General features: G+C 48.1%; 1 protein-coding gene across 1 annotated transcript; it reads right to left on the bottom strand.

Moving 5' to 3' along the window:
* Positions 1–3,265: 3,265 nt before the first annotated feature.
* LOC120381710 (zinc finger protein 271-like) lies at positions 3,266–9,208 on the bottom strand. The gene is made up of 3 exons (XM_039499832.1): positions 9,118–9,208; positions 3,583–4,554; positions 3,266–3,498 (listed from the first exon to the last, which is right to left on the bottom strand). Exons 1-3 carry the CDS (start codon positions 9,206–9,208, stop codon positions 3,317–3,319), a joined length of 1,245 nt encoding a protein of 414 aa, XP_039355766.1. The 3' UTR covers positions 3,266–3,316.
* Between the last annotated feature and the right edge of the window lie 1,193 nt (positions 9,209–10,401).

Genomic DNA, 10,401 nt, shown 5'->3' with positions numbered 1-10,401 from the left:
CAAAGGCCACTTGGTGCGGGCTAAAGTCACCAGCACTTTTGCTCCTTCTCATTCAACCAGCAGCTGGGCCCCCAGGACAAGGCATGAGAAGAAGACAGTGGCTGTGAGCAGGAAAATAGCCACCAAGAAGCTGGCTAAAGCTGTCAAGATCCCCAGGGAGGTCACCATGCCCATGTCTAGAATGTACTGACTGCAGCGGGGACCAAAAAGGCAGAGAAAAGCCCTCAAAAGTTCTAAGCTGCCAAGCCCCAGAAGGTGATCACAATCCTACCTAAAATCAAGACAGGATAAGGCTCATGTCATCTCCAAAGCCAGGGCTAAGAAGGTAACACTGAGAAAGAAGTGGAGAGATTTCCATTGGGATGACTCCTGCTCCCCTAATGGCTGTTATGAATCACCATGGACCACCTGGAGAGATCAAAGTCCTGCAGGACAAACAGCCCCATGGACAGTATAATGAAGTGGTGGCAGTGGGGGGAAGTGCTGTGTTTCGTGTAACACCTGCCAGGTGAGAGATGCACTGCCAGGGCAGCTGCCCATGAGTTCATTCTCTTCCATCTGCTTCTGCTGTTATTTCAGAGCCGGCACTAGCGGGAGTGTGTCCCTGTCACTTCACCAGCTCTAGAACAGGCTCTGTCTGCAGCCCAGCTCTGATTAATCCCACTTGTTAATGTATTCCTACTGCGATACTTTCCCATTTCTCTGCCTCATTCTAACATTCCGGTCAGAGACTGAATATGGGGAGGGATGGACTAATTTGTGTGACATTCGGTAAGTTGCCATCGTATGTGACTGAAACCTCTGCTGGAGGTGGGCAGGAGCCTGTTACACACACAAAATAGCTAAGCTTGACCAAACTACCTGCTACACATTCAAACCTTCCTGTACACACAAAACAGAAATTGGGGCTCTGAGAAATGGCAACTTTCCTTTAACACAGATCATTGTTTTCTGTACTTCCAGAGGCACTGAAATAGCAGCTGTTTAAAGGTAATGTGCTTCTACTTCATGATCAGCAGCAGAGCCTCTGTAAATTTACCACCCGTAGAGTTGATTGTTTCTAACTGCAGGGTTAGCCAGACCATTCAGTAACATTATCGCTCTGTCTACAAAGCCTTTGGTTAGTGACGAATCATGAGACTTATCCCTCCCTGCTCTAATTCCACTGTGTCATAGGTTTGTTCCCCACTTTGAACTTTAGCGTCCACAAGATGGGGACCTGCATGGACTCCTCTAAACTAAAATCCTAGTTTAGATCTGGTAAAGCTGCCACCAGCCAAGTTTTTAGCGTCTGGCACACTTCCTGTTCCCCCAAACTTTCCCTGGGGAACACAGATCCAAACTCCTTGAATCTTAACACAAAGAGGGATTCCCTATCCCCCTTCCCTTCCCCTCCCCTAGTCCTTGGGAGAGATACCTTGATTCAAGCTTATTGAATCAAAGAAAGAGGGATTCACTTTTTCCCCCCTCCTCTTCCCCTGAAAATCCAAGCAAGGGAAAAAATCAATCAAGTTCTAAAAAGAAAAGATTTTATTAAAAGAGAGAAAGTAAGTACACTATCTCTGTAACACCAGGATGAAAAATATACAGGGTCTAGCTTATCAACCTGGAGAGGCTTTCCCCCTCCCCTTCTTTCTCAGAATAATCAAAGTAACAGCAAACAGAAATAAAGATATTTCTTCAGCAAACATACAATTGCAAATGTAGAAATTAATTATAAGACTAAACCGCCTTTCTAATACTTCAGGAAAACTTGGAGAACTTGGAGATATGTCTGGCCTCTCTTAGATCCAAAAAGAGAACGGCAACCCCAACAAAGAACACAAACAAAGACTTCCCTCCCCAGAGATTTGAAATTATCTTATCCCTTGATTGGTCCTCTGGTCAGGTGTTCATCAGGTTACTGAGCTTGTTAACCCTTTACAGGTAAAAGAGACCTTAACCCTTAACTATCTGTTTATGACACACTGACTCCAGTGTCTCTTTTCCCAGTTCTGGTTCCAAGAAAATAAACAAATTAAAACAACTTTCAGAACTAACATGCTGTGGGAAAGTGGAAATGTTGATAGCTCAAATAATTCAGTTTCTTCTGTGTCCTGTGTGTGTCTATCTGCTTTGTGTGTGTGACCAGTGGGGCTTTTTGTTTGCTCCTGGCAGGTTCAACCCTGTCAGATTTCTCTGTGGGGAGGGGCCAGAGAAAACAGACACCCTGGCCTTCTAGGTTGGGATTAGGCAAAGGAATAACAACCCTGTCCCAGAAAAAACAAAAAATGTTACAGAACAGTGGTAGAAACAGTGATAAAGAAACTGGTAAATAATCACAGTGTCCAGGCTTGAAGTAATCGGAAACACAGAATTCAAAAAGCAAAGCTCAGGGGCTATTTGGGGTTTATTCTCTGAGCACTTTTATAGCACAGGGAGCACTTTTGGAAGTCTCCCATCCCACAACGGGGGAAAGGAAAAGGATTCTTAGGTTCTAGCATGGATTGAAGGAGGATGGTGATGGGGAATAAGGGACTCCCTCTGATTTACCCTAACTATGTCTGTGGTTGCAACAGGTGAAATGACATTTTCCCCTATCCCTGCCCTGTTCCTGCTCTTTGTTATAGTTCAATATAGTTTAAGTGCGGAAATTGATAATAAAAATATCTGCTCCCCAGCACAACCTGCAGCAACATCAGAGCAACTGGGAATGAAACAATTTGATCCCCAAGGGAGAACTCGATGACTAACAATTGCTGTGAAATGGGGGAACAGTATAACCGGGATGCTCAGGGTTTGTTTAGACTGGGAAAAGTGATGGAGTTTAGGTCAGGTCAAGGGGAAAGCTAATGGCAGCCACTGCACCTGGACTGCATCTGCACTACAATTTTTTACATTAAGATCACTAACTTGAGCAGCCAATGACATGTACAGCCCTAGTGGCTGTCAGGCATAGGTAGTTTCTGCCTCAGTGTAGCTTGTTGGGATCAAACCTCTGTCCCCCCACCTGGAGGGATGAACATTCCTGGCAGGAGGGACACACACTCCTACGACTCTAAAGGAAAGGAGTTGATAGAAAAGATCACAGGACTGACCCCAAAGAAGGATGAGCTGCAAAAGGCAGAAGCAGGCAACTGATCTGGTGGAGCTGAGAGACCACGGTGAAGATGGTACAAAAATAACTAAGTAGGAATGAGCAAATGTGATTTTTTTTAAAAAAATTTTTTGGCCAACCCTAGTCAAGGGATTTATTACAGTTCTCTCTCATGTGGATTTTCTGATGTCTAATGAGGCTTGAGTGCTTTTTGAAGCTTTTCCTGCACTCAGAGCATGTCTAGGGCTTCTCTCCAAGGTGGATTTTCCTATGTCTGATAAGGTTTGAGCGCTGATTGAAGCTTTTCCCACACTCAGTGCACATGTAGGGCTTCTCTCCTGTGTGGATTCTACAATGTCTGATAAGGACAGAGCTCTGACTAAAGCTTTTCCCACACTCAGAGCATGTGTAGGGCTTCTCCCCTGTGTGGATTCTCTGATGTAAGATGAGGTCTGAATGATGAAAGAAACATTTCCCACACTCAGAGCATCCATAAGATTTCTCACCCATGTGGATTTTCCTATGTTTGATAAGGTTTGAGCACTGACTAAAGCTTTTCCCACACTCAGAGCATGTGTACGGCCTTTCTCCTGTGTGGATTCTTCGATGTTTGATAAGGGCAGAGCTCTGATTGAAGCTTTTCCCACACTCAGAGCACATGTAGGGCGTCTCCCCTGTGTAGATTCTCTGATGTATGATAAGGTTTGAGCGCCGACTGAAGCTTTTCCCGCACTCAGAGCATGTGTAGGGCGTCTCTCCTGTGTGGATTCTCTCATGTTTGATAAGGTTTGAGCTCTGACTAAAGCTTTTCCCACACTCAGAGCATGTGTACGGCCTTTCTCCTGTGTGGATTCTTCTATGTTTGATAAGGGCAGAGCAGTGATTGAAGCTTTTCCCACACTCAGAGCACATGTAGGGCGTCTCCCCTGTGTGGATTCTCTGATGTATGATAAGGTTTGAGCGCCGACTGAAGCTTTTCCCACACTCAGAGCATGTGTACGGCCTTTCTCCTGTGTGAATTCTTCGATGTTTGATAAGGGCAGAGCGGTGCTTGAAGCTTTTCCCACACTCAGAGCATGTGTAGGGTCTTTCTCCCATGTGGATTATTCGATGTGTGATAAGGGCAGAGCGGTGCTTGAAGCTTTTCCCACACTCAGAGCATGTGTAGGGTCTTTCTCCCGTGTGGATTATTCGATGTGTGATAAGGTGTGAGCGCCGACTGAAGCTTTTCCCGCACTCAGAGCATGTGTACGGCCTTTCTCCTGTGTGGATTCTACGATGTGTGTTCAGGGTAGAGCTCTGACTAAAGATTTTCCCGCACTCTGAGCATCTGTGGGGTGCTTCTCCTGTATGGATTCGCTGATGTGAGATGAGGGCTGAACTATCGATGAAGCATTGCCCACACTCAGCGCATTCATAAGGTTTCTCACCTGTGTGGATTGTCTGATGTCTGATAAGGGCAGAGCTCCGATTGAAGCTTTTCCCACACTCAGAGCATGTGTAGCGTGTCTCTTCCAAGTTGATTCTGTCGCTTGTTATAAGGTCTGAGAGGATACTAAAGTTTCCCTCTGGCCTCCCCTGAGTCTCACAGGCTTTTGTTTTTTCTGGGAGCGCATAACTCCCGGAAACATTCCCTTTGGATCTTCCTGATAAAGTTCCATGTGGTTCTCCTTGATCAGCATCTTCCTGCTGGGGTTTCTCCTCCTCATTCTTACTCACCATCCCATCACCTGATGGGAGACAGAGAGAATCCAGGCATAGATCACTACCTGCACCGGAAAGAAAGAAAATCTCAGAGAGAGGAATGGAAAAAGGAATGAACAATCCAAAATATGTGTGGGAGAGATCAAACCTATCAGGTGCTGATTTTCCCCAAAACCTTCCACAGAGGAGAGAGGAAGGGATCAGTTTTGGTCTGCATCTCATGAGAACACTCAGGGGAAAGCGAGATCAGGGAGGGATCTGCTGCCAGTTGTCAGTCAGAATAGCAGGGAAGCCATGAGTGACATCTGCCATAATGATTCCACATCTGCAGGGGACAATCCTGAACCTGGAGAGCTCACAGGGTCTTTGTAGGGCATCCCGAATGTTTCCTGCATTCCCACACACTTGTTGAGTTGGTTTAACCAAGTCCTCACCTGTGCAGGCAGCTCTTGGAAGCACTTCTTTCTCAGAGCCCTGGAGGTCTGGGACCCACGGCTCTTCCCCTCGTTCCAGCTGCGAGATCACATCAGGTTTGGAAAGTGGAAACCCTACTGCAGGCAAAGAAAACCAGGGAGGTCAGTGAAATTTGTGGGATACTTGGCACAAAGAATAGTCCATGGTTTTAACCCCCAGCTCATTTTTAAGCAGTAACATCCCAAGGCCAGCTTCCTTGGCTCAAAGTGGCAGCAGAGTTATTATGATTATAAATCATATGAATTACCTTAGTGCCTAAGGAGCAACTAACAGTGGGTCCCCATTGTGCTAGGTCAAGTACAAACAGAGAACAGTAGATGGCCCATGCCCTGAAGAATTTACAATCTAAATACACAAGACAGACACAGAATGGGGGAAGGGACAGAACCCACTGTTAGAATAGAGAACATAAGAACATAAGAACATAAGAAAGGCCGTACCGGGTAAGACCAAAGGTCCATCTAGCCCAGTATCTGTCTACCGACAGTGGCCAATGCCAGGTGCCCCTGAGGGAGTGAACCTAACAGGCAATGATCAAGTGATCTCTCTCCTGCCATCCATCTCCATCCTCTGACGAACAGAGGCTAGGGACACCATTCTTACCCATCCTGGCTAATAGCCATTTATGGACTTAGCCACCATGAATTTATCCAGTCCCCTTTTAAACATTGTTATAGTCCTAGCCTTCACAACCTCCTCAGGTAAGGAGTTCCACAAGTTGACTGTGCGCTGCGTGAAGAAGAACTTCCTTTTATTTGTTTTAAACCTGCTGCCTATTAATTTCATTTGGTGACCCCTAGTTCTTGTATTATGGGAATAAGTAAATAACTTTTCCTTATCCACTTTCTCAACATCACTCATTTTATATACCTCTATCATGTCCCCCCTTAGTCTCCTCTTTTCCAAACTGAAGAGTCCTAGCCTCTTTAATCTTTCCTCATATGGGACCCTCTCTAAACCCCTAATCATTTTAGTTGCTCTTTTCTGAACCTTTTCTAGTGCTAGAATATCTTTTTTGAGGTGAGGAGACCACATCTGTACACAGTATTCGAGATGTGGGCGTACCATGGATTTATATAAGGGCAATAATATATTCTCAGTCTTATTCTCTATCCCCTTTTAATTATTCCTAACATCCTGTTTGCTTTTTGACCGCCTCTGCACACTGCGTGACATCTTCAGAGAACTATCCACGATAACTCCAAGATCTTTTCCTGACTCGTTGTAGCTAAATTAGCCCCCATCATGTTGTATGTATAGTTGGGGTTATTTTTTCCAATGTGCATTACTTTACATTTATCCACATTAAATTTCATTTGCCATTTTGTTGCCCAATCACTTAGTTTTGTGAGATCTTTTTGAAGTTCTTCACAATCTGCTTTGGTCTTAACTATCTTGAGTAGTTTAGTGTCATCTGCAAACTTTGCCACCTCACTGTTTACCCCTTTCTCCAGATCATTTATGAATAAATTGAATAGGATTGGTCCTAGGACTGACCCTTGGGGAACACCACTAGTTACCCCTCTCCATTCTGAGAATTTACCATTAATTCCTACCCTTTGTTCCCTGTCCTTTAACCAGTTCTCAATCCATGAAAGGACCTTCCCTTTTATCCCATGACAGCTTAATTTACGTAAGAGCCTTTGGTGAGGGACCTTGTCAAAGGCTTTCTGGAAATCTAAGTACACTATGTCTACCGGATCCCCCTTGTCCACATGTTTGTTGACCTCTTCAAAGAACTCTAATAGATTAGTAAGACACGATTTCCCTTTACAGAAACCATGTTGACTATTGCTCAAGAGTTTATGTTTTTCTATGTGTCTGACAATTTTATTCTTTACTATTGTTTCAACTAATTTGCCCGGTACCGACGTTAGACTTACCGGTCTGTAATTGCCAGGATCACCCCTAGAGCCCTTTTTAAATATTGGCGTTACATTAGCTAACTTCCAGTCATTGGGTACGGCCGATTTAAAGGACAGGTTACAAACCTTGGTTAATAGTTCCGCAACTTCACATTTGAGTTCTTTCAGAACTCTTGGGTGAATGCCATCTGGTCCTGGTGACTTGTTAATGTTGAGTTTATCAATTAATTCCAAAACCTCCTCTAGTGACACTTCAATCTGTGACAGTTCCTCAGATTTGTCACCTACAAAAGCCAGCTCAGGTTTGGGATATTCAGGCCTGCCTGTAAAGCCTAGACTTTAAGAACTTAGGGGTATTTTTATCACTTAGCTGCTTACAGGACTATGAAAACAAACAATCAAAATCACTGTCTGTATTTGTAAGGGCCTTCTCTTACTGTGACCGTCTGAGGCCTTGTTCTTAGGCTAAGGCCTTTGGCTAAGCAGCAGGGGCAGCCATAAGCTGGGAAGCGAAGTGTCACATCCTCACATCCCAAACCAGTCACACTGAAATAAGGTGCTATTGGGCTGTTAGGAAGATGATCCTGTCCTGATAGTGCCCATCACCACCAGATAAAGAAACAGATCTTAAAATGGTTAATGAAAACTTAGTTTGACAGCAACCTGTCTGGCAAGAAATCACTTCTCAATGGTTGTGGTTGTGAAACGCTCATTTCTGTATTGTTTTATCTTTATGGCCACCACTTTTACCTTGTTAATCAGTCTGGTTGTCTAACTGGTTTTGTCTGCTGTATAATTAATTTTGCTAGGTGTAAGTTAATGAGGGTAGTGGGATAGAATTGGTTAGAGAATTATGTTTCAATGTGTTAGGATTGGTTAATTAAATTTCAGTACAATGATTGGTTAAGCAAAGGTATAGCTGACAATATTACTACATAAACTTAGTCAAACTGGAGGGGGAACAGGAACAGGGAAAGGGGACAGAGGGTAAATGCTCTGCGGCATCAGAGCTGGTAAGGAGGTGTGATGCAGTAGGGACTGTCTGTGTGGGGGTGGGGAGAGTTACAGGGAGGATTTTAGGTGAAACTCAGGTATGCAGCTGTAACATGAGCTAGGCACGGGGGAGGGGAGGTCAACACCTTTGCCCGGGAAGCGAGACAAAGGCAGAGAGACGAGTGGAGAGGGTTGGGTCAGTCAGCTAGTGGCTGGGTAGGGGAACTTCAGGGGATCCTATGTTGGAATCCAGACACCCTGAACCCCCAGAAGGCCAGATTCAGGGGTCCTGGCTCTGAACACGAGCCCTGCTGTATCCTGTGTTCCTGTTGTCCAATAAACCTTCCATTTTACTGTCTGGCTGAGAATCACTGTGAGTCCCAGGAAGAGGGGTGCAGGGCCAGACTCCCCCACACTCTGTGACAACTGGTGGCAGCGGTGGGATATACTGCACCCCGTGGACGGCGCTTCCTGCAGTAAGTGACTGGGGAGCAGTAAAACGAAGGGGCGATTGCCGGGGTGATTAACCCCTGGGAGAGTGTGACCAGAGAGAAGGACTTTGCAGTAACAGGGTCCCCAGGGGATTGCAGCAAGCAGTCCCAGGGGCGGAGGAGTCTGCAGCTCGACCCTGGCAGAGGTGGTGACCTCAAGGACTGGCACACTAGGGGTCCCCCTGGAACCCATGGGGAGCGGCGAACACCCCGGCCTGCGAGCGGCCAGCAGGAAGATGTATGTCAAGCAGCGCAAGTGCGACCTGGTGGAGCTGTGCAAGGAGAGGGGGCTGCACAGAGGGAAGCTCACCAAGGACCAGCTGATTGCCCAGCTGGAGGACAGAGATCACGTGAATGAACTGATCCCTGTCTCTGCGGGAAGCAGCCTGGCAGATGCAGTACAGGCACCAGTGTCTGTTCCAGCTGGGAGTGGTCAGCCGGCTGCTGAGGGCTTCCCGAGACCCCTCCCTCCTAGGGGGAGGGGGAGGAGGAGCCCAGCGACTGCCGAGGGTACCGTGACCCCCCCCGGCCAGCAGGGGGTCATCCCGGCGAAGCTCACTCCCCAGCAGGGGATCGTCCCGGCGACGCTCATCTGTGGAGCGCATGCGGCTGGAATGGGAGAAGGAGCTAAAACTGAGAGAGCTGAAGGATCGTGAGGAACAGAGAGAACATGACCGGAAGGAGAAGGAGAGACAGAGGGAACATGACCGGAAGGAGAACGAGCGACAGCGTCAACATGAGCTGGCCCTGCCGAGGCTGGGGGGCAGCAGGCCCTGGGCTGTGGTGAGTGAGGGGGGGCCCAGGATGGCGCGGGGCTTTGATAAGTCCATCCTGGCCCCGCGTAAGGAGGGGGAGGACATGGATGACTTCCTGGGTGCCTTTGAGACGGCCTGCGAGCTGCACCAGGTAGATCCTGTGGACAGGCTCCGGGTTCTCACCCCCTTACTGGACCCCAAGGCCGTGGCATTGTACGGCCAGCTGGAAGAGGCGGAGAAAGGGAACTACGAACTATTCAAGCAGGCCCTGCTGTGCGAGTTTGGGCTGACTCCTGAGATGTACCGGGAGAGGTTCCGGAGTCAGTATAAAACCCCTGAGGTCTCCTATCTGCAACTAGCCGTCCGCATGGAGGGATACGCCAGCAAGTGGGCAGATGGGACCCAGATGCCGGGGGACGTGATTAAACTGCTGGTGCTGGAGCAGCTGTATGAGTGGTGCCCATCCGACCTGAGGCTGTGGTTAAGGGAGCAAAAGCCAGAGAACCCGCGACATGCAGGGCGGCTGGCCGATGACTTTGTGAAGAGCCGGTCGAGGGGTGGCAGGGAGGAGCCCCAAAGGAACAGGCCCGTCGCGATGCAGAGAGAGTCATCCTGGGACCCCCAAAGGGGGAATAGGAGAACCCTCCCAAGGGGAACGGCCAGCGCCAGGGACAACCGCCCGACTCGAGGGGACCAACGGGACATAAGCTGCTATCACTGTGGCCAGAGGGGCCACATACGGTCCCAGTGTCCCAGGCTCAAGGACAAACTGAGCAGACCAACCCCACACCGGGTCAACTTGGTAGAGACCCAGCCGGATGAGGGGCACCGTTCGCAGGAAAGGGGGGCTGGCCGCGTACCACCTGCAAAGGAGGGTGGGGGGCCCCAGGTCGGCTCCTCCGAGGGGCTGGATGCTCCCGGCCCTGAGTTTTTGGTTTACAGGGTGGGCACGGGGCTACCCCTCCGGAAAGAGTGCCTTGTTTCCCTGGAAGTAGACGGGAGGGAGGTCACTGGGTACTGGGACAGGGGCGCAGAGGTGACAC

Source organism: Mauremys reevesii, linkage group 14 (assembly GCF_016161935.1).
Source record: "Mauremys reevesii isolate NIE-2019 linkage group 14, ASM1616193v1, whole genome shotgun sequence".
NCBI lineage: Eukaryota > Metazoa > Chordata > Testudines > Geoemydidae > Mauremys > Mauremys reevesii.
Note: the sequence above shows the minus strand (reverse complement) of the source record. Positions and strands in the feature narration are given on the sequence as shown.

What these genes read in the sequence shown, in the direction of transcription:
- LOC120381710 (XM_039499832.1), bottom strand. Translation starts at nt 9,208, where the DNA reads ATGCGCTCCACAGATGAGCGTCGCCGGGACGATCCCCTGCTGGGGAGT. An exon ending in GCTGGCCGGGGGGGGTCACG is followed by an intron (nt 4,555 to 9,117) that starts GTACCCTCGGCA and finishes AGTGTGGGAAAA; the next exon opens with GCTTCAATCGGAGCTCTGCC. An exon ending in ACATAGGAAAATCCACATGG is followed by an intron (nt 3,499 to 3,582) that starts GTGAGAAATCTT and finishes GAATCCACACAG; the next exon opens with GGGAGAAGCCCTACACATGC.